Here is a 22,586-nt window from a genome sequence, read left to right as displayed (position 1 = left end):
ACATCCTACTTAAGTGAAGCTACCAGGCTGACCTTCTGCTTGCCTTTTAGTATTTAGGATGATCTGCACAACTTGTTTTCAATTTTCCCAGAGCCTTGGGACTTGATCTACTTGTCCAGCATGTAGGCTGCTCACTATCCCAACTTTGTGATCCACACGACATAGCCATGCTGGTATTAAGAAAGGGGGACTTGCTGAAGAGATTGTGTCATTAGCGCACAGGTGAGAGCTGAGCTGACCAAAATGGCAATGGACTCAGGCAGGGAAACCTCTGAGGTATGAATCCCTTCATCAGAGTCATTCCTGTGTTCTGACCCAGGCTGAGAAAGGCAGGATGGGACTGGTGTGTCCTCGAGCTGAGAGGTGTAAGGCCCCTGGGGCTCCCTCCTCAGGTTAGCGGTGCAGGCTTGCATCAGCACTGTGGTACCAATTGTGCCTGTTCACTTCTCCCTCTACAGCCAGAAAAGCAGCAGGAGGTGTACAGGCAGGCTGCGTCTCACACCAGCCTGCCCAGGTAATGTGCCACTATCTGGTGATATCACTTATACCACAACTGCCTCCACAGGAGAATGAATGCACTCCTTTCCAATGGGCCAATACTGTCTCTGATGGGATGTTTTGGAAACCTGTGGCAACATTTTTTTTTTAATTGTCACAGTGATTTGGGGAACCTAAGTGACACTCGGAGAATAGGGCTAGATGTCCCACATTAACTGGTGGCTTCCTGGATCTGGCTCCTAGTAAACTGATGGCTAAATCTGCAGGGATTTTGTTATTCTTTATTGGTAGTTTGGACTCAGCCACAATATTCAGAACACAAATTTGTACATGATACAAACGAGAGCTTTTTTAAAATTCAGAGTGCTGGATTACTTGCACGCCATTGCTGCAATGCACAGGACCGTCAGGTGACTCTGACTGAGCCACAGGCTATTCATGTGGGCAGAAGCTGGTTAGTAGTGACCTGAGACCTGGGCTGTGGTGAGGCGGAGCAGGCTGATGGAAGGACACATGGCAGCCAGAAGCACAGAAAGAACATCTACATGTAGCTTTTCTCCTTCCCCTCCTTTTTATTTGATCTGCCTCCTCCTCGGCCCACGGGATGGTGCTGCCCACACACGTTCAGAGAGTGTATTCTACCCTTGGTCAATCCTCTCCGAAAGTGGCCTCAGAGAACACATCCAGAGGTGAGCCTTATTAATTAACCCTGTACTCTCTTCTCCATCAAGCCCACAATCAAGATGAATCTGAACAATGACTCATCTTACAAATAAACTCTGAGACAGCTTTGCACAAATCTAAGTCCGCCTGAATTTTCCAGAATGTAACAAGTGTGCAGACTAGACCTGGCTGTGTTCACTATTCTGGAAGACCACATCCCAGGAAGTGACATGAGTGTCCTTTTGTCACCCACATAGCAAGCCTACACCACCTGCATCTGCAGACCACACATTTGTGACAACCATTTTTAGTAAAAATTCGCTGACTGCTTCACTCTATCATGTAGTTTCCATGTGCTCATACTTGAGCGTTTGGAAATAAATATTCTTGGATTCTGGGTTCCTTTCCTGCCTTTATCCCTCCTTTGTATTTCAGCTAGAGAATTTGAGATTTGGGTGCTTTTCTCAGTATTATGTTTTTCTTCGGAGGGCAGGGATTCCTGCTAGCATTGGGTTCTATATGAAAAGCTGTCTGGATTACTGTGGCTCTCAGAGAGGACACAGTATGGATATGTCTGCCTCCTTCCTGCCTCCCTCTAACCCAGAATCCAGGAATCAGCCATTTACACCAGGAGCATAGCTTTACCTCATTGCTAGCTCCTGTCATAAATCTACAGAATCTGGAAGTAGTAACATGTCACATGCTTTTGGAGAGTCAAAGCCTTGTCACTCAGGCCTTGGCACCACACATACCAGGTGAGCAGTAGACACTTCTGGACAGGGATTTAATTTGAGGTTCTACAACTTAGGATGATCAAACTTAGAGAAAAACCCAGGAATAAAATCCCTATTCATAAAATAAGTCCCCTATTGGTAAAGGACTGTTAAATGAATGGAAATCCTTCCCCAAGGGGAAAACATCTAATCTTGACTATTTAAATATGTAGGAGAGAGTTCCACGACAGTAAGCAGGCTTTCGTTCTGACAGAAACAGTGGGCAGCAGGGGCAGCTGGTTCAGAGGACAGAACTGTAGGCATGGCTGCACTGGTGAGTGCAGTGCTTAAACACGCTCCTTCCTCCCAGGCCCTAAAACCCCAAAGCTAGGAGGCTCTGCTCTTGCTCTTGCTCAGCCCTGTTCTCTTACACTTCTCTCTTCTGTCATGAGAACCAGGGGCAAAAGAAACTAAAAAGAAGAAAGAAACCTTTCCTTGATGCTCTTCAGTGTTGTGTAGCAACGAGAACAAAGAAAGCAATTTGCTTATTGTTTTTGGAAACCTGAGGATGAAAGAAGCCACCTTTGTCTTTTGTTGATAAGTAGAAACTGCGAGGGGAGTCTGAACACAAAGTCACGTCACTGTACGCTCTAGTATGCAGGCAGGCAGGCGAGAAGACCTTATCTTCCTCTCAGAGCACTGCACTAAGTTGGAGTACAGATTTTCCACATGTGAAACAGGCAACCTTTCCACAGCTGTCCGGAAGAGAAAAGACAAGCGAGCACTTTACCCCTGTCAACCTGCTGCCACTGACACATTTCCCGTCCACCAGCTCAACGACAGCAAACGCAAGAGGAAAGGCGCCTCGGAAAATGGCTGCAGGACAAACCTGACGTCATAATGGCTGGTGGCAATAAGAACCCCTTCTCTCCATATAAACTCTAAAGTTACTTTGACTTGTCTGTGACTGTAAAACAGCTACATTTTCGTTGTTTTACAATAAACCCACCAATCAAAGGGGACTTGTTCCTTGTTTGAGTCTCCCCATCTAAGAACTGTCACCGTACCTCTGATTCCTTTTCATGAGATTGTGACCGACAGCTGTTTTGTTTTTTGTGTTGTTGTTTTCTTTCTGAAGTACCATATGACAGCCGGGGGATGGACCAAGAAAGGGTCCTAATTTGCAAGTTTTCACCACACAAAACGTCTCTTGAGCCACAAGGGCATGTTATTGCCCACAGATATGTCCTGTTTAGGATTCTTTGTGTAGCTCTTCTAACCTGGCCAAACTGTAGCCACTACATTCTACCCGCCCACTCCCTGCTCTTTGTGTAGGACAAGGCTACACGTCCGCCCCATCATGCACTTCTGTTGGTCCTCTGGCCAGATCTGCTACTACTGGCTTCTCTCCTCGCCTTACATATGGTTCCCACTCAAACAAGAATTCTCTGCCACCTTTGAAAACACAGTGATGAAAACAAAGTTAGTTTTTGCTTTCTGTTCTCTTTTTTGACTGTCAATGACTCCCAGAAAAAGAATGAAACCGTGCTGAGTTTCTGGTGCATTTCAGTAAGGAAGCTAAAAAAACCCTGAAACAGGATGGAGGCTATAGGAAAATACAAAGACTCACTATAGTACGGAAGAGCGGGTAATAAAAGGAAAGAAGGGTCAAAACTAAGGTCCCCTTCTGTTCCTGGCGTTCTAGCAGGTAATGGCAGGCGGCATATGCAAAGCCTTGTGATAAAGCACGATTTACAGACAACAGTTAGAACTGGATCCTCTCAGAACCCCGTAGGACGAGCCCGCGGTGACTAGTGTGGAGCACCACAGGCTCAGCATTAATGACTGTGTACTGCTCTGTAACTGCAGAGGTTCCCCTCTGGATTCTAGGCAGTCCCTTCTTTAGGATGCTCACAGTAAGACGACCTAACAGTTGATTTCCAAACACTTGTATAGAATGCCTGGTAGAAACAAAACATTTCCAGTCCCTTTAAAACGCAGTTCACCAACAAGACTCTGCTTCGCCACCCTCCTGGGGAACTCAGTGTGAGTTTGCATGTTGCATGTTGCATGTTCCCAGTCCTCCACTGGACGCCTTGCCGTTCAGGATCCCATTCCTGCAGGTCCAGGTTACAAGTGAACTAAGTGAGCTGAACACACATTTAATGGAGGCAGATGAAGATGCTCAGATCTCCAACTTTAAGTTAGCTGAGGGGCTGGAGAGATGCTCACCAGTTCAGAGCACCTGTCACTCTTACAGAGGCCTCAGGTTTGGTTCCCAACACCCACATGGTGACCCACAACCATCAGTGACCCTGGGAGAAACAGACGTGCACATGGTGCACAAACAAACATGCAGGTAAAATACTCAGACCCATTAAGTTACGGAAATCTAAAACAAGGTTACTTTTCAAGGTGACTGCTTACCTTATTGTGAACCCAGACAGCAGGAGGGTGGTTTGTGTATTTCACTGCCAATTCTATTATTCTCTCGTGTTCTAGCAGTTGGGGACTGGAGCAAATTGAAAACCCACCAACGACTGAGACTCCTGGGATAAAGAAATCAACCCTAAAAGGACAAACAAACCATCACTGTTGCAGTAACTAAGAAAGTTGTCAACTGGCAGGCAAAGAAACAAGCTGACAGATTCAGTTACACTAAGAAAATATAAAGTCCTAACTTAAAAAAACCTTACAAAATAAAAATAATTCTTCAGGAATTTTTTCTCCAGGAATTTTTTCTCCAGGAATTTTATGAAGAACTGCTATGTTACAGTTAGTTAATTTAGATGAACCACATATATTACTAAAAAGACATCAACTATCTAAAAGGGCACAAGAAGAAACTTGATCAGATCTACATAAACTTTAAGGACTGAATTAATAAGACTTCACAAAGAAGAATTCTGGTTCAGACAGCATCACTGGTGAGCTGCATCACACACTTAAGGGAGAATTAACACTAATCTTTCAGAAATTACCCCAAACAAGAGAACAAACACATTGGAACTGACTCTAATGAAGCTAGTATCACCCTGAAAATCACGGACACTGAAAGAAAACTATAGACCAGTGGTCCTCAACCTTCCTGAGGCTACAACCCTTTAATACAGTTCCTCATGTGGTGACCCCAACCATAAAATTATTTCATTGCTACTTCATAACTAATTTTTTTTGTTTTTTTCGAGACAGGGTTTCTCTGTGTAGCTTTGCGCCTTTCCTGGAACTCACTTGGTAGCCCAGGCTGGCCTCAAACTCACAGAGATCCTCCTGGCTCTGCCTCCTGAGTGCTGGGATTAAAGGCGTGTGCCACCACTGCCCGGCCATAACTGTTATAAACTGTAATGTAAATATCTGTGCTTTCTGATGTTCTTAGGCAATCCTTGTTAAAGGCGCATTTGACTCCAAAAGGGGTCACGACCCACAGGTGGGGAACAACCGCTATAGACCAGTACCTATTCAAATAAAGAAAAACATCTGAGACTACAAGGTTGGCTTAACATCTGTCTTCATCATTTTTTTTTAAATCAACCTGAGGGCTAGGTTCAATGAGAGACTCTTCTCAAAAAGATAAGGCAGCCAGGTGTAGTGGCACACACCTTTAATTGCAGCACTCGGGAACAGAGGCAAGGGGATCTCTGAGCTAGAGGCCAGGGCCGTTCTTTCAGCTACACTGTCTATCAGAACAAAGACTGGTTTTTAGAAATGCAGGAGTGCCCAGCAACCATAACCAGAGCAGATCAGGTGGCTGCAATGTGTTCTAGCTAAGCCATCTGCAGACACAATTGTAGAGCTGTGGCTCCACAGAGCAGCACCTTGCTGTTTGAAAGAGGACTACCCAAGGTTAGTTTCATACATGACAGAGGGTGATACAGGTTACAACCAAGTAAGAAATCAAGGTGCCCATGCCCAAACAGAAATGACTCAGAATTCCTCTCTCCTAAGTGGGGGACAGCTACCTACAAAAGTCCTTTCCAGAGGAAAATAGAATACCTTTCATTTGACAGGAAAAGAGAAACACCACTCACCACTGGCCAGCCTTAAAGGAGAAGTCTTTATCGGAGACAAGCAAGCGAAGACTCTTCACTGACGGAGACTCGTGGGCAATTTCACACACCCTAGCCACAGCCACGACCTGAAGCAAAGAGGTTCAGGGCTTAGGAACATAGGCTTGGAAAACTGCCCAACAAGGCACAGCACACACTGCTCTGCTATGTCCTCCATCAGGTGGGTAAACTGAATGAACTTTATGAGACTACCTACAACACTATTTTATCCTGAATACAAAACCATCCCTTACAAGGACTGTGTAACCAGTATCCATCCAGGCACTGGGTTAGGCACCCCGAAGAGCTGTGTGGGTGAGATGCCTTCCACAACCCTGCCTGGCATCTAATGTCCCCTTCAGCAGTAGGCCAGGTGAGGCCACAGTTGCTTCCAAGTAAGAAGTTCATGGCACGCTAACAGCAGACATTCACAGAGAGCAGTAAGAGCTTTTTAAAGAGCAAAGAAATAGAGAACTGGGTTGGTACTCATGTGCTTCCTTCCTGCCTTTTGTTTTGTGAGTCGGGTCTCACTTTGTAGCCCTGCCTAGCCTGGGACTATGTAGATCAGGCTGCCCTTGAACTCACCTGCCCTGCCTCCGGAGTGCTGTGATTAAGGTGTGTACCACCATGTAATGCTTGTACTATAAGCAGTTCACGACCTTAAAGCAAGAACAGCACAGCCCTTCCTCCGGAGTTCGGGGAGCACTGCTCTCAACGAGGCATTTGCTTTCTGAAAACTTCCAAACTGGGAGCTAGTCAGTGCTGGGTAACCTGTGCCTTAGCACTCACCACTTCCTTTATTCCACCTCTGCCCTGTACTACTCTTCCTCCCCTAAATCTGGAACATTGTTCTGAGGGTCAAAGACAGACACGGCTCCCCTCAAGTTCCTTCTGTTCAACTCCACCTGTGGCAGTGGGCAGGCCCCTCAATGAAGGGCCCCTACCAGCCCCACCAGGGGACGCTTTGGAAACTGTCCACCCTGATGCTAGCTCATTTCAGCCTTTTCTTCAACTGGACTTCCAGGTTCAGGAGATCACTTTTAAAAATCCACTAGGAAAGTCTCACTACCTCAAAATAGCTCCTAAAATTTTCATCCTTTGTCCACTGCTGTAAAATCCGTTGCCTCTCTTTCTTTGCATTGTGGCTAACCCCTTCTTGCTTCTGTCTTGGAGAACAAGTGGGTGATTTCCCTATGACAGCCCCAATGCATTCACCTTAAGAAAAAAAAAAAAAGAAAGAAAAAAGACAGGGTCTCTCTACATAGACCAGGCTGGCCTGGAACTTGCTGTCCATCAACCTCAGCACTAAGATTACAGATGTGTGCCACCAGGCAATGCCCTTTCCACCACCTAGACTCTTGATCCTGACCCCTATCTGCGACCCATACTGCTTCAGCAGCAGCTATCAGCTAGCCCTTTGCTCACATTCAATCCTTTCTCAGGTGCCGTCCTGTCTCATCAGACATGGGATACAGTGCCACTGGCTTTATCTTGAGCAGCTCAGACACAAGCTATGGAAATAAGCAGAATATAGCTGCCAACAGAATGGACTCGGCAGTGAGGCAGCCCAGACTTTAATCTTGGCAACCCCATTTACCAGCATGGAACTCAGGGCGAATGTCCTGGCCACCTTCAACTGTGAACTGAGGCCAGAACACCTTCGCCTCATAGTGTTGTTGGGCACTAAAGCCGAGAGTGCAAGCAAAAGCACTTCTAATGTTGCTGGCCCACAGTAAGTGTGCATTGTTTGTTACCTACTTTACTGCATTACTTTATTTTATATCATATACTGCACTTTATCCATTTGTTACTATATATGCCACTGCACTGCACACCCCCAGGGCAACTGCAGGTGTGGGTGACAAGGACCTGTTCAGTGTGGTGGACTGGAGCCATATGTCCATTCTAGCCTATCAATTATTGTCTGGGTACCAACTAGAAAGTATCTGAGAAACCTTGCCTTCCATCCCTCCTCTACTGAGACAACAAGCTCCCTCAGCCCACACAATCTTCCTGTTCTTGTTGCTCTTCTGAACCAGAGGGAACCTGTCTTCTGCTCTCCGGCAACTAGTCCTTCTCAGGTTGGTAGATGTCCTGAAATCACACTCAGTGTCCAGCATCAGTGACAAACCTCCCCAGGTACACCCCCATCATCCCAGCCTTTGCATTTGGTCAGCTCCACCCTGAAGTATTCTCCTTGCTGGGGAGAGCTGATCCGGACCTCTCTAGGACCTCTCCTGTGCTCAGGAAAGAACCTGGTCTCCTCACTCTTCCTCAATGCAAGCATTCCTCGCCGGAGGCCCTCACCCTCCTGCCCACTAGCTTCTGCTCCTCACAGGTTTACAACTACACTCCCTGTGGATAAGGATAGCCAATGCCTAAGGAACTGTTCTTTCAGGTATATTAGGAGCTGAGTTCAATGTTTTAAGTGCATTAGTTCATTCCATTGATATCGATAATATCCAGAGACAATGTTGTTATTCTTCCCCTTGCTGGCTAAAAAAAAAGTAAGTTTCTGTATTTGCTCAAAACCACTGTCCAAGAACTATTGAACTAGGATTTAAACCCAGGTCATTGTAGCACTTAATGATCTGACAACACTGTCCCCAGAAGTACAGTCTCACATGTAGCACACAGTTTATCACAAACTTGCTCAATTCCATGGTGTCTGGAACTGGGATGCCCTGCAACACCAGCTTCTTACCACTACCAAGATTTCAATTCTGGAGCTGTGCAAGTATACTGTACTTGTTCTATAAACTAGAGAGCAGAAGGTGGGACCATGAGGAACTGGCCCAGTTCTGCTACAGCTCAACATGAGGATCTGTTCATTCTAAGTCCAAAGTCAAGCCCCTGCTCTATGACAGGATAAACCCTGATGCTACACTGTTGAGGTGCTGGCCCCAGAGATCATCTAGTTTCTCCAGTTCCTCCCACCTCCTCCCACTTATTATGTTTGGGAGAATAAAAATTAGAAATAAAAAAGGAGAGTTGAAAATGAAGAAATTTCTCCCCCTAAAGATAGCAATGCTATTGTAATTGTAATCCTGCAGTTTTCTAATTCCTGGGCATCAGATACTATGCTTTCTTTCTCTTTTAAAAGATTTATTTATTCATGTATTTATATGTGAGTGCTCTGTCTTTGTGCACACCAAAAGGACTCTGATCCCATTACAGATGGATGTGAACATGTAGTTGCTGGGAACTGAACTCGGGACCTCTGAAAGAGCAGTCAAGTGCTCTTACCTGCTGAGCCATCTCTCCAGCCTCCAGTTGCTATACTTTCAATGGCACCATCAGAGCTAACATTAACCTTTCTTTGTTCTAAACTAGAATCAAGGGAACCTCCCCCAAAGTCCCAATACTTCTGCCCTATAAGATCCTGAAATGGCGACTCTAATTCAAACACTGGTAACTGTCACCTAAAGGCCAAATCTCAGCGCTTTGGTGAAACATGTTTGATTGGACACAGCAAGCCTGATTTGCTTACATCCTTCCTTGGCTGCGTCCTACCTCAAAGATGCTGTTTAGTGATGAAATGACTCACTACTTGGACCTTTGAACAAAGTGTGTCAACATCAGCTCTAATTTATCTACCCACCTCCACAAACCACAAAAAGAGTACATACAAGTTTTCTTTACAACCAGCAGGATTTCACTTTCATGAAAAATTCCTTAACAAGCTTCAACACTTACACAATCAGTACTCTTTTGTGTGTTGAAAAATATTTTCAGATTTATCAATGGGAAAAGTACAGTTTCCTATATGCCTATAGACTTACTCTGCTGAACTTATTTTACATTTCAAAAAGAAACAGTCAACATAAAGTGGAATCAACAATTACCTTTAGCACCAAAGCAATTCTCTAAAGGAGAATTAACTTTTCAAAGTAGGGCCTAACAATATATGTTAAAGTGCTTCCTGGTAATAAAACATAAAACTATGGAGACAATACAGTTTCTGATCACTTTTGTAGAAGTGTATAAAAGCAGGGTTTTTTTCTTGGCTTACAGGGACGTATAACACTAAACTAAATACAGCTGAATCTGTGTGCAACAACTCAAGAGTAAAGGCAAGTATCCACTGCGTGTTTTTAAGGGGACACATGGCTACTCAGAGGTAAAGGGTGAGGATCCTCGGCACCCTTCAGCTGGCAGGTTAGCTTTCTGTAGCCTGAGTATGACTGACAGTCTGCAGGGGAAGGGCAGTGAGCTCATCCTGTCTCAGCTGTCAGTGCTGCTCTGACGAGCTAGGAGGTGCTTCTAAAGCAGGACCAACAGGGACTTTGAGACATGGAGGCAAAAGAAGAAAAAGATAAGCCATTCATAAGGTGTAGGCTCCACAGGTTCCTTTTCCTACAGCACGCTCTCAATGTACCTGTGAGGAGGGCACCTAGTCATGGCTATGCTCCCTCGCCAGAACAGCCCCACCATGCCAAATTTAGTGGAAAACCTTAATACAACTCAGCCATTGCTTTCAAATGAGTTATCTTTCCCTTGCTCAGGAAATTCCAGAACAGGAAAACATCATTTCCCTGACGGCCCCACCATGCCCGAAGGATACAGACCTCCTGTCGGAGGGCGGTTGCAGTTCTCTCCAAGTGATCGGTTTTCCTTTTGGATTTCATTATGCTTGTTAAAAGAAGGTAAAATCAGATCAGTAAGCATTATCCTCATAAAAAGTAAAACTAGCTTCCCCTGCCAAAAACCAAAACCAAAACCAAAAGTCATAGCTATCAAAAGTATAATTAGTTGTTGATTCTACAAAATAGTGAGACTCTGCCAGTGCTCAGTTGCACACCCAGCAGTTTCCAATCTGACGGCATGCTCGCTGAAGCCAGGATGCTGCCTCTCTTGAGTTTGAAGGACCTCCCAGACCATCAGCAGATCAGGTTTCAAGAATCAACCTAAATGACAGTAAAGACTGACAACTCGGGGCTGGAGAGATGGCTCAGAGGTTAAGAGCACCGACTGCTCTTCCAGAGGTCCTGAGTTCAATTCCCAGCAACCACATGGTGGCTCACAACCATCTGCAATGAGATCTGGCGCCTTCTTCTGTATACATAATAAATAAATAAAAAATTTAAAAAAAAAAAAAAAAGACTGACAGCTCACCTGGTTAGCGTAAGGTGACGCAAAGTGCTGGCTGTCAATCCCCACAAAGCAGCCTGAGTGCAGATGGCTCCCACAGGACGGCGACAGAACCCAGGAATCAAGACAACATGGGCCATGGTGCTCCTGGGCAAACGTAACTGAAATTAAAAATCATTTTCAGAGGAAGTGGAGAAATGGCAGACTATGTCAGGGGCAGGAGCAAAAGACTGTGGGGCTGGAGAGGTGGCTCTGTACTTGAGAGCACTGGCTGTTCTTCCAGAGGACCTGAGTTCAATTCCTAGTGCCCACATGGCAAGTCACAACCATCTCTAACTCCATTTCCAGGGTCTCTGATGCCCTCTTCTGACCTTTGCAGGTACCAACACATGATGCATAGATATATACAGGCAAAACACCCATACACATAAAAACAAAATACCCACCCACATAATGGAAGGAAGAAAATCAATTCCCACAAATTGTCCTTTGATTAACATGTGTACCCCAGTCCCTACAAATAAACAATGAAAGAAATGTAATGAAATTTTTAAATAAAATTGCTTAAAGATTCGGGCTGAGTGTGGTAGCACATGCCTTTAGTCTTAGCACTCGGGAGGTAGAGGCATGTGGATCTCTGTGAGTTTGAGGCCAGCCTGGTCTACATACTGAGTTCCAGGACCGTCAGGGCTACATAGAAACCTGTCTCAAAAAAACAAACAAACAAAAAAAGAACATGTATTGTTCTTCTAGAAGACCCAATTCCCAGCAACTACATCAGATGGCTCAGAACTACCTGTAACTCTAGCTCAAGGGATCCAACTCCCCTGGCTTCTACACTCATGCACACATAAACTGCATATAATTAAAAACAAAAAACAAAAACCTTTTGGTGGGGTGATTTTCAAGACAGGGTTTCTCTGTGTAGCCCTGGCTGCCCTGGAACTCGCTCTGTAGACCAGGCTGTCCTCAAACTTAGAGATCCGCCTGCCTCTGCCCCCCAAGTGCTGGGATTAAAGGGATGTGTCACCACTGCCCGGCTAAAAGTAAATCTTTTAAGAATTGTATTTGTAAAAGCTTAAGGTTCACAAATATTTAAAACAAATAGATAATACTATTTATAACAGACCAAATTAGCAACTATCCAAAAGACCACAAACAGCAGTGACTGGAGGTGATACACTCATGCACTACACACAGCAGCAGTGGCGGTGAGTACATTTCACTTACACGCAGTAACTGTCAATCATAGCTGCAGGCACTCAACGGTGACAGCAGCCAGACTCCAAAGAGCACATGTTCTTGATATCGACTATGCAATGTGCCAAGACAGGAAAACAACAAACACCCTATAATGTTAGAAATCAGTCGTGGAAAGCAGCTGTTAACAACGCACTTTCTTTATATGAATGCTGAGTGCCTCAGTAGGTCCACTTTGTAAAATCTGCAAGCTGTCCTTGTAGCTGGATACTTTGTCTGTATGTTATCTTTCAATTAAAAACAAAACAGGAAGATTCTCAATACTTTACTTTTATTTTCCTTTGATTTTAGGAGACAAGCTTACTAAGTGCCTGGCTGGTCTTGAACTCAGTGTTCCCTAACCTGGTCTCAAACCTGGGCTCCTCCTGCCTTGTTCTGGGGTTACAAGCATGTGCCATCACCCCATCAGGATGTCTTAAAATCACAAGATGATCAGGTAAAACACTGATTGAGAGTCAGGTCACCCATCCTTTGGCTCCCACACTACTTTCTTGTGCCATTTAAAAAATACTTCTTAGCCTCAACACCAAATTTTCCATGCTGTATTACCGTATCAGTTATCTCTCTCCTTCGTGGCTTTGAGAATAAAATGTGAATAAAACATGTCTTTCCCAAGCATTTTAGAAAGTGCTGTATGAGTTGACTATAATAAGTTTAGTATTAGGAGAATATTCAAGCCAGCAATGAAGTTCTGGTAGGTTTTCATTCAGTGAAAAGCATTAAGGGCCAAGTATGAAGCAGGCATTTACCTAAGCTTTGGCAGTGCTGGTTTGAAGAAAGCTGATAGATAATTACATGTTCACACAGTTGGGCTTGCCCGGCGGACCGCCTAACTATTTCCGGTGTAGAATAGCCATATCCGGGTCAGACATCTCGCGGGACTGGGACTCTGTGGCCTTACGTGGTTGCCTAAAGCGCGCGTGCAGCCATGTAATCTACGCGCATGCATGGAGTACCCACAGGAGTCCCTGTACGCACGCGCGGCCCAACCTTTAAAAAGCCGGCGCCATCTTGCGCGAGGCTCTCAGTCTCTCTCTGTCTCTCTCTCTCCCCACGTGTGTTTCACCCAGGCCTGTCACCTCTATCCTCTTTAATAAAACTCTCCCGTGGTCTTGTTGTGTTCGGGACGTGTTCCTAGCACCGCATAAATACTAACATTCGTGTTCGGGACGTGTTCCTAGCGCCGCATAAATACTAACAAAAGCGTCAGAAAACTTAGGTTCTAATAGGTGGAGATAGAACTAAATAAATTAATATACAAGGTGGTGATGTAAATGAGAGTTTCTCAAAAGCCACAGCCCCTAAGTAGTCTTCAGACAGATTTCTTCTTGTCACAGTTCAGTTCAGCCATGTTGAGAAGAGGTGTAAGGCCTCTGCTACCTCATGCAAGAACAGTGTGTTGGTCACTGAAAGCAAGCAAGCACAACTTACTTTAGAAAGCCATGGGATTCTGGGAGTCCTCAGCTGTCTGACACGATATTTTGGTTCCAATACTATACTAAGACCTCTGGATTCACACCAGCCGGAACACAGACTTTTCCATATCCTGAAATTCCCACCAAGTTCCTACAATGGCAGAGACAATAAACTAGTTAAGTACAAAACCAGGAAACAGAAAAAGCCCCATCAAGTCTTACTTGCAAAGAAAAGGCTAACTTACAGTTAAAGTGTGAAGCCAGAGGTAGAGTGCTCATTTGAAACACAATAGAGGTCTTGGGTTTGAGTCCCAGCACCAGACTGAAGGGAAGGCCTCATTATAATCAGAGGTCCTCAGTCTCAATTACTCCCTGCCATTAATCCTTCCCTTTATGTGGATGTTTCTTTTTATTCCTCATCTGCTTCTTGATCTTCCATGGCTTGAGTCAACCCCTGTAACCTAGGTTACCCATCCCATCAAATACCCTCCAAGCTGTTGCTTCCTGCTATCTGTGGCTACCCTACCTGTGTGGCCTCGGGTAGTTCCCCTTGTGGTTCTGCCCAGTTTGAGCTTATGCTGTACTGAAGAAAGTTAAATCATAGTCAACAGTAGATAGTTATATCACTTAGGACCAAATCTCTAATATTAAGTTCATCCTCCAGTGAAAAGTGGACATAGTTCCACTTAGTATTTTAGACAACTACTGCTGAAGTAAATGCTTTACAATACAGTACACCTTTCGTAACTGTGCTGTTTACAACAGTTTACTTCTCAACTGGAAAACAAAAGAAAGTTAATTTTTTTTTTCAGAGCTGAGGACCGAACCCAGGGCCTTGAGCTTGCTAGGCAAGTGCTCTACCACTGAGCTAAATCTCCAACCCTCTGAAAGTTAATTTTTAAAAGCTGTTCTTTTTCATACACTGAATTTTGTTAACAGCACCATGACCAAAAGTGTCACCTACTGGCAAATAAAGGCATTTTTATAAAATTGTGTTCAACTTGCCTTCCAAGCTTTATTCCAGTCCTTAAACTAAAGTGTGTGTGTGTGTTATTTACATCAGACTGGCAAGCTGGTTCAGTAGTTAAAGGCACCTGCTGCCAAGCCCAAGGAGCTGAGCAAGAGAAGGGTGCTGACTATAATTAAAGGGGTGGTTATGGGGGATGAGTACAACAAAGGAAGAAGGAGTGATGAAGTATATGGGGGGTGGGGTGGCTGCTGAGCTGAGGGCAGAGCCCAAGAGGCAGTCAGGCAGACTTGAAGGGGAGAACACTGCAGCAGAGATCTCGGCAAGAATGAAGCCCAAGCCAGGAACCAGCCTGGGGAGTTAGAAGAGCCAGGGCCAGTGTGACCAGAGGAGCTGGGTGAGAATGACAGGAAACTGTCTACATAAATGTGTCCTGGGTCACGGCAGGATAGCGTGAAGGTATAAACCTTACCTGAAGGGCACAAGAAGCAGCTGAAGAAATGAATAAATCAGAACAAGGACACGATCTCTGGAGTTTAAATGACTGCCCAGGTTGAAGCAGGAAGTCAAGACTCTAAGATTCTGGTAGAGCAGCAGCAGCCAGAGATGGCGGAAGTGGAGAGTGTTGAAAACAGCTAGGATCAGCCCTACATCTTGTTGTAGGACATCCCTGTGGTTTCCTCTCCTTCTGCCTGAACTGGATCAGACATAGCGTCACTCACCGAGAGTCTGGGTCTAGGATCAGAGGGATCCAAGTCGGCACCATGACTTTGCAGCTTCGCTTTAGCAATTCTTCAGCCCCTAAACCTCATTTCCCAAAGCTAAAGACACAGCTCATCTGTACCCCACTGTGTCATTCTAATGACACAACACACATAAGTGTATAGGGAACAGCGTCAGCTACCACAAATAAATGGCTCATTACCTATTCTTTCTCTATTTTAAATAATATATATGCAAACAATTGGTCAAAATTACAAAGAAATGCTAGCTGTCCCATTGTGGTGTTTTGGATAGTATGGTCCACATAAACTCATGTTTTTGAATATTTGGCCCATAGGGAGTAGCTGTGGCCTTGTTGGAGGAAGTATTTCTCTGTAAGCATGGACTTTGGGGTCTTATATGTTAGTTACACCCAGTGTGGCTCAGTCTCCTGCTGCCTTTAAATCAAGATGTAGAACTCTCAGCTCCTTCTCTAGCAGCATGTCTACTTGCATGCCACCAAGCTTTTTGCCATGATGATAATGGACTAAACCTCTGAAACTATAAGCCAGTCCCAATTAAATATTTTTCTTTATAAGAGTTTCCGTAGCCAGGCGGTGGTGGCGCACGCCTTTAATCCCAGCACTCGGGAGGCAGAGCCAGGAGGATCTCTGTGAGTTCGAGGCCAGCCTGGTCTCCAAAGCGAGTTCCAGGAAAGGCGCAAAGCTACACATTGAAACCCTGTCTCGAAAAACAAAAACAAAAACAAACAAAAAAAAAAGTTTCCATGGTCATGGTGTCTCTTCACAGCAATAAAACCCCATCTAAGCCACTCCTGTAACTTCAGGTTTTAAGATGCCCCCAAAAGTTGTTTTTGATGGGTCTGAATTGCCTTCTAAAATCAGGACTTGGGGTGTGGCTAAGCCAATAAAGCATGTATCTAGCATGCACTAGACCCAAGGTTTGATTCCCAGGATCAGGAAAAAGAAATGTTTTTTTTTGTTTTGTTTTTTCGAGACAGGGTTTCTCTGTGTAGTTTTGCGCCTTTCCTGGATCTCGCTTGGTAGACCAGGCTGGCCTCAAACTCACAAAGACCCACCTGCCTCTGCCTCCCTAGTGCTGGGATTACAGGCGTGCCCGACCACTTCCTGGCTAAGAAATGTTTTTTGTATTTATTATATTATTTAAATCTTTTTGTTATTTTAATGTGTATGAGTGATTGCCTACATATCTGTCTATGCACTGTGTACCTGGTGCTTATGGAGGTCAGAAGAGAGGGTTGGATGCCCTGGGACTGGAGTTACACACACAGTTGTTAAGCCCCCATATGAGTGCTGGGAATCAAACCGAGGTCCTCCAGCAGAGCAGTGGGTGCTATTAACCACTGTGCCAATTGTCCAGCCCCATCTTATTATTATTGTTGTTGTTGTTTTTATGTGGGGGGTGTTTTCCCTGTATGTACATCTGTGTACCATTCCTCGTGCCCTCAGAGGCCAGAAAAGGGTATTGGATCCCCTGGAACTGAAGTTATAGACAGTTCTAACCGCTGTGTTGGCGCTGAGAATTTGACCTGGGTCCTCAGGAAGAACGGCCAGTGCTCGTCTCTTCAGCCCTTTGTTTGTTTGGGGTTTTTGTTTGTTTGTTTGTTTTGGTTTTTCAAGACAGGGTTTCTCTGCATAGCTTTGGAGCCTGTCCTGGAACTCACTCTGTAGCCCAGGCTGGCCTCGAACTCACAGAGATCTGCCTGGCTCTGCCTCCAAGTGCTGGGATTAAAGGCGTGTGCCACCATCACCCGGCCTTTGTTTTATTAAAAAAGAGGCCTAGCAATTTATACATACTATGAGCCAAATATGGTGGCATCCAATCCTGTGTGTTATATGTATGTGCATGTGTGAGTTCAAGGCAGAGGATGAGGGTGGACGTCTTCTTCATGCTCCACTGTATTTTTTGAGATAATTTCTCCCTGAACCTGGAGTTCACCAATAGGTTGGTCACTATGCTCCACGGATCCACCTGTCTCCATTCTTGTGCCCCCATTCCCATCAGTGCTGGAGTTGCACATTCATATACTTTACTCGACAATCCATTTCCACAGCTGTATCCCTTCTGCACATTCGAGAATAGCTCCTAAGAACTAAAGACGATTTCTAACTGTGATCATCTGAACTAAGAATAGACACTGGAAAATCAGTTTACTTCCTGTGTCCCAGTGTCCACCTTTTTGTATTTATAAAGATACAAGACTTCCACAGGATTTCTTCTTTGCACAAAAAGGCTACAGTTAACCCTCAAAAGGCTACAAATATCTCCTAATTGCTGTGTAGATCTCCAATTTATGCAAAAAAGAAAGTGAAAACTTTGAAACAATCTTCCATACACTCTCTTAATGCAACTTCTGGATTTTACCTTTCAAAGACTTCTCTGACTTTAGATTTAAACACTTTAAAGGGGCTTCAAAATGAAAGCGTCCTTTCAATGTGCACAAAATTGTTAAGTTATGCAAACTGTATATACTTAAACATTAAGTATAAGTTATAGAAATATAAGCTACATAAGCTATACATGATTGCTGAACTATTAATTTCCACGCAAAAGAATGTTAGATTTCAAAGGCTCTTTTCTCGGAAAGGAAGTAAGAACCAAAGAATGTGAATTTCCAACTCCCAGAGCCCATCAAGTCAGATTCTGGTCCAGGATCCTGTTCTGCCACATGGGTTTCCACTACACTGCACTCCTCCAGTGAGATCTGAGTAACTGTCTAGTAATAGAGCGATGCTCCAAAGTCCCTGATTGTAACCAAAACAGGCCCAGCACTGCTTTCGGGACAAAGCGCTTTTCATTTGCATTTCGCTTCTAGGTTCAAGGAAAGACACTGCATACTGACAATACTACCGGAAAACCATTCTTTTCACCAAGAACTGAAGTTCACAAAAATAATTTGTTCCTGGACTTTGGAGATAGCCTAGGTATGTAATCTTGGGCAAGATGCCCAGTCTCTGAATCTGAGTTAAAGATAAATAAAATGGAGTTTTGAACTCCAGGGTCAACAGAATTACATTCAGAGCGTAGGTGGCCCACTAAAACTCCCAATAATTAAGTGATGTTATACTGCTACCGCACCTGTCACTATAGTGAACACTGCAAATATTGCTAGAATTCGTCCCTGTCTTACAGATCTTGCTCCTCTACAACACAGCTCAGGGTATCTGGAGGTGGCTGGAGTGAGACAGGCAGCGATGTACCTGCAGGCGGGAACTACAACAGGCCAGGCTTCTCTGAGCTCAAGGTCGGCTGAAACGCAATTCCAGGAGTGCTGTTGTCGACCACCGCGGACTGGAGAGGACGCTGCGTGGGTCCCTGGGCCTCGGTGACCAGGCGCCCCCCTCTGCTAAGGGCCGTAGCCTCCAGCCCACTCTTTAAAGGTTCTCTGGAGTCAGCGGTGGAGGACGAGACTCCACCGGCAAAGGAAACAACTCTTACAGCCCAGACCCAAACTCCCAGGCCTGGAGTGACGTAGCAGCCGTGAGAGAGAGCCTCTCATGCTATTGGTCACTGCCACCTAGTGGGCGGAGCGCTGCGCAAACCGGCTGCTCAGTAAGCGCCACCTTTGAGGCAATAAGTCCCCCAGCTCGGCTATCTCCATGGCGACCGCGACCCGGTCACCCATTTGGCTACTGTTATGTCATCGCCTTGCGCCGCCCGGAAGTGATTGTGCCTGCTTCCGGGTCAGCCGGGACGCCCAGGCCTTCCAGAACCAGCCGAGTTAAGCAAACTGATGAAGAGTCCACCCGGTGACCATGGCGGTGTTTCACGATGAGGTGGAGATCGAGGACTTTCAATATGACGAGGACTCGGAGACGTATTTCTACCCCTGCCCCTGTGGGGATAAGTTCTCCATCACCAAGGTACCCTGAGGGCCCATGGGCGACTCCTTGAGCTCGCGCATTTTCCCTTCCGGGGTCCCTGGCTAGGCTGTCACCCACGTGTTCTCCTGAACCCCCGCCGCTAACGTAGTATTCGGAGCTGTCGGGGTACGCGGTCTGGCCAGGGGCGCAGATCTCCCTAGCCCCACCCTTACAGTCGTTTTCTGGGAACTTCTTTGGAGAAGGGAACTCGAGTTTGTAACCCAGCGTTTTGGGGGCGACCAAAACAACCTAATCTCCCTGGTTTTTCTAGGTGACACTTTGGGGGAAGTTCTCTGTGCTAACCCAACCCAAGACTTGCATATAGATGGGGGAAAGGCTTGTGGGAAGATGACGGAAGGGAGGCAATGCTGACCTTACGTTGTTTGATTTTGTCCTAGGAAGATTTGGAGAATGGAGAAGATGTGGCAACGTGCCCTAGCTGCTCTCTCATTATAAAAGTGATTTATGACAAAGTAAGGGAGACATTACAGCGGGTGGGTGGTATAGGTAATGACAAGAGACCTAAAGCAGCCTGCCTGATATAAAAGTGCAGAAGAGTGTTGGGAGTTTTGTTTTTGTTTTTTTGGGTTTTTAATTGTTGTTTGTTTTTGAGATGGTCTTTATAGACCATAGAACTCACTATATAAACCAGGCTGGCTTTGAAATCAGGAGATTCCCCTGCTCTTGCATTTCGAGGGCTAGGGTTAAAGGTATGTGCCACCACGCCTGGCCTAGAAGAGTGTTTCTTAACCTTGTGCTAGATCATGGGTATTTTTAAAAAAGCTTAACAAATTGTCAGTACGTAGTTGTAGGATAATATTGTTCAAGTTTAAATTATGTAACTTGTGTTCACTTTGGAAAGGGCAATAAAGAAATTGCTCTGTAATGACAATGTAATTAATGAAAATGACTTAATCAGGAATGAAAAAATGTCATGAAGGTTATTTTAATTGGTGTTTTTTTTCTTTTGACATTTCTTTTGTATTTACTATTTGGTTAAGTTTGTTTAGAGCTCCAGGACATTTTGAAAAGATTGCCTTTTATTGCTTGCCTGGTTTATGCATACAGTCTGTTACCTTATTTGACATATAATTCCAAGTTGCGATTTTTACAGTTTCATGTTAATTTTTTTCCTTTGTACCCAATAAGCATGACAATAGATAAAGGGTAAATGCTTTTACCTCTCACCCAAAGTGCAATTGGTGCTTTGGAGTCTTAAGTTAGGAGTTTAAACAGTCTTAAGGATGAACTCTAAAATGAGTGTAGGGTAAGTTGGACCAAAGCACAGAGCTTTGTGAGTGGCAGGCTTTAGTTGAAACAATAATGTAGAAATTTAATGATTCATTTTTGGATTAAAATGGTCTCTGGTACAAAGAACAACAGGGACAGACCAGGGAATTACACTATGGGAGATATGCAGTAACTGGGAGAGTTCTTGTAGTATCAGGCATAAACCAGGATAAAAGACCAGAGACTGAGGTGGAATCCCAGCACTCAGGAAGCAAAGGCAGATGGATCTCTGAGTTTGAGGCCAGCCTGATCTACAAATCGAGTCCCAGGATAGCTAGGGCTGGTACACAGAGAAGCCCTGTTTTGAAAAACAAACAAACGAACAAGAAAGAAAAGAGAAAGAAAAAAAGAAGAAAAGAAATCAGAGACTGAACCTCATTTTCAAAGTAGTTACTATTGCAGGTCTATGTTGAGAAACAGAAAGACTAATTTTTTTAGTACCCATTTAAAGAGGCTAAATAGTTGAATGACCAGATATTGAACTGATTTATGCAAAAACTTAAAAGATGTGACATGTTTATTTTTAAGACATCGCTTATTAAATAATGAGTTTAGGACTAAATTTCAGCATGCTCTAATTCTAGTGCCAACACCAGTTCTTTGAACAAAAGTGAAGTGCTGTTGGGGCTGGAGAGATGACTTAGTGGTTAAGAACACTGGCTGCTCTTCCAGAGGTCCTAAGTTCAATTCCCAACAACCACATGGTGGTTCACAACCATCTATAGTGGGATCTAACACCCTTTTCTAGCATAAAGGTGTACATGCAGATAGAGCACTCATACATAAAAATAAGCAAACAGATAAATAAATAAATCTTAAAAAAAATGTTCCTTTGTCTCCAGTTTTGTCAACTGGGATAACTACTTATATCTATGGGGAGATCAAGGGTCCTGATAGCATTATACTATCTGGACAACAGTTGGTTTTTAGTGCATAAGTCTTAGACTTTTTTAATTAAATTTTTTGCCGTTTTTCTAATATCATAAATGAATTTTCCCCTAAATTTTACATCTTGAATTTTTTATTGCTAGCATATAATAATATTTAACATGAATCTTAAAGCGTTCTTATTAATAAAATCAAACCTGAGGCCAGTTATTGGGGTGAATGCTGGAAGATCAGAGAAGCAGAACAAGCCACAGCTATCTCACCTTGCTAGTTCCTCAGGTGATCCTGTTTCCTTAGGCTGGAAGCTTCTGAGTCCTCCTCCACATGAATCTCAGCTGAACTGTGTTGCTCCAAAGCTTAACTAACTACATGCTTTTTCCTCTTTAGTTCCTGGTCCTCACGCCTTATATACCTTTTTCTTTCTGCCCCGACTCCCTGGGATTAAAGGCGTGGGTCACCATGCTTAGCTGTTTCTAAAGTGGCCTTGAACTCAGAAATCTGGCTAGCTCTGCCTCCCAAGTGCTGGGATTAAAGGTGTGTACCACCACCGCCCAACTTCGGTTATGGTTTACTCTTCCCATTTTCTAGCCACCATTTCTGGCTCTGTTCTAGTGGCTGTCTGTTCTCTGACCCCAGATATGTTTATTTCGGGGAACACACAATATTTCAGGGAACACAATACCCACCACAATAATAATAGAAACAAATGATATAGCAGTGGAAAAAACTAAAGCTGAGTTGATTCTGTAACGAAGTGAAAGTGATGTTAATGCATTTGTGGGACAGAAACCTGGTGGCTAATAGCATTTCTTCTTCTGTCTTAGGATCAGTTTATGTGTGGAGAAACAGTCCCAGCACCTTCAGTCAACAAAGAGTTAATTAAATGCTGAAGAAGCCCCTGAAACCCAAATCCTGAGCAGCAGGGAAAGAGCCCAGGTGGCTGGATCAAGTGTAAACAACCTCTTCACAGGACAGCTGTCTGTGGCTGGCTCTTCCATGTGGATCTCCATCAGCCGCTGAATTCATCATAAACTCATGAGCCTGTGACGTGTCAGACCTGGATTTCATGTTCCCATGGAATTGGAAGGATTCCTAATTGTCCATCTGAATTTGAAGGAAGAGCCTTATAAACTGGTGCTTCTCCTTTC

The 22,586-nt window shown here is 44.4% G+C and overlaps 2 protein-coding genes across 5 annotated transcripts in view; one reads left to right on the top strand and one right to left on the bottom strand.

Moving 5' to 3' along the window:
* Oxnad1 (oxidoreductase NAD binding domain containing 1) overlaps positions 1-19,050 on the bottom strand; it is a 27,169-nt gene extending 8,119 nt beyond the window's left edge. The window contains exons 1-6 of one of the 3 annotated variants that reach the window (XM_036199675.1): positions 15,126-15,213; positions 13,703-13,837; positions 11,036-11,172; positions 10,489-10,552; positions 5,903-6,009; positions 4,302-4,443 (exon numbers count right to left, since the gene is read on the bottom strand). In XM_036199675.1, the coding sequence (XP_036055568.1) occupies positions 4,302-4,443; positions 5,903-6,009; positions 10,489-10,552; positions 11,036-11,151 (429 nt within the window). In that variant the 5' untranslated portion in view covers positions 11,152-11,172; positions 13,703-13,837; positions 15,126-15,213. Of the gene's footprint in view, positions 1-4,301; positions 4,444-5,902; positions 6,010-10,488; positions 10,553-11,035; positions 11,173-13,702; positions 13,838-15,125; positions 15,214-18,597 lie in introns of those variants that run through there. The other 2 variants (XM_036199673.1, XM_036199674.1) reach the window with 2 other exon arrangements.
* On the top strand, positions 19,015-22,586 carry LOC118591400 (DPH3 homolog). Of its 2 annotated transcripts, XM_036199676.1 has the most exons (3): positions 19,032-19,260; positions 19,659-19,733; positions 22,263-22,586. In XM_036199676.1, exons 1-3 carry the CDS (start codon positions 19,153-19,155, stop codon positions 22,326-22,328), a joined length of 249 nt encoding a protein of 82 aa, XP_036055569.1. In that variant the 5' UTR covers positions 19,032-19,152; the 3' UTR covers positions 22,329-22,586. The 2 variants fall into 2 exon arrangements, with proteins under 2 accessions (XP_036055570.1, XP_036055569.1); XM_036199677.1 differs by lacking the exon at positions 19,659-19,733 and having other exon boundaries at positions 19,015-19,260.

The sequence above is a fragment of the Onychomys torridus genome, chromosome 9 (assembly GCF_903995425.1).
Source record: "Onychomys torridus chromosome 9, mOncTor1.1, whole genome shotgun sequence".
In the NCBI taxonomy this organism is placed as follows: domain Eukaryota; kingdom Metazoa; phylum Chordata; class Mammalia; order Rodentia; family Cricetidae; genus Onychomys; species Onychomys torridus.
Note: the sequence above shows the minus strand (reverse complement) of the source record. Positions and strands in the feature narration are given on the sequence as shown.

Coding starts and splice junctions, on each gene's coding strand:
- LOC118591400 (XM_036199676.1), top strand. CDS start 19,153: ATGGCGGTGTTTCACGATGAGGTGGAGATCGAGGACTTTCAATATGAC. Junction 19,261..19,658: donor ATAAGTTCTCCATCACCAAG/GTACCCTGAGGG, acceptor ATTTTGTCCTAG/GAAGATTTGGAGAATGGAGA. Junction 19,734..22,262: donor TAAAAGTGATTTATGACAAA/GTAAGGGAGACA, acceptor CTTCTGTCTTAG/GATCAGTTTATGTGTGGAGA.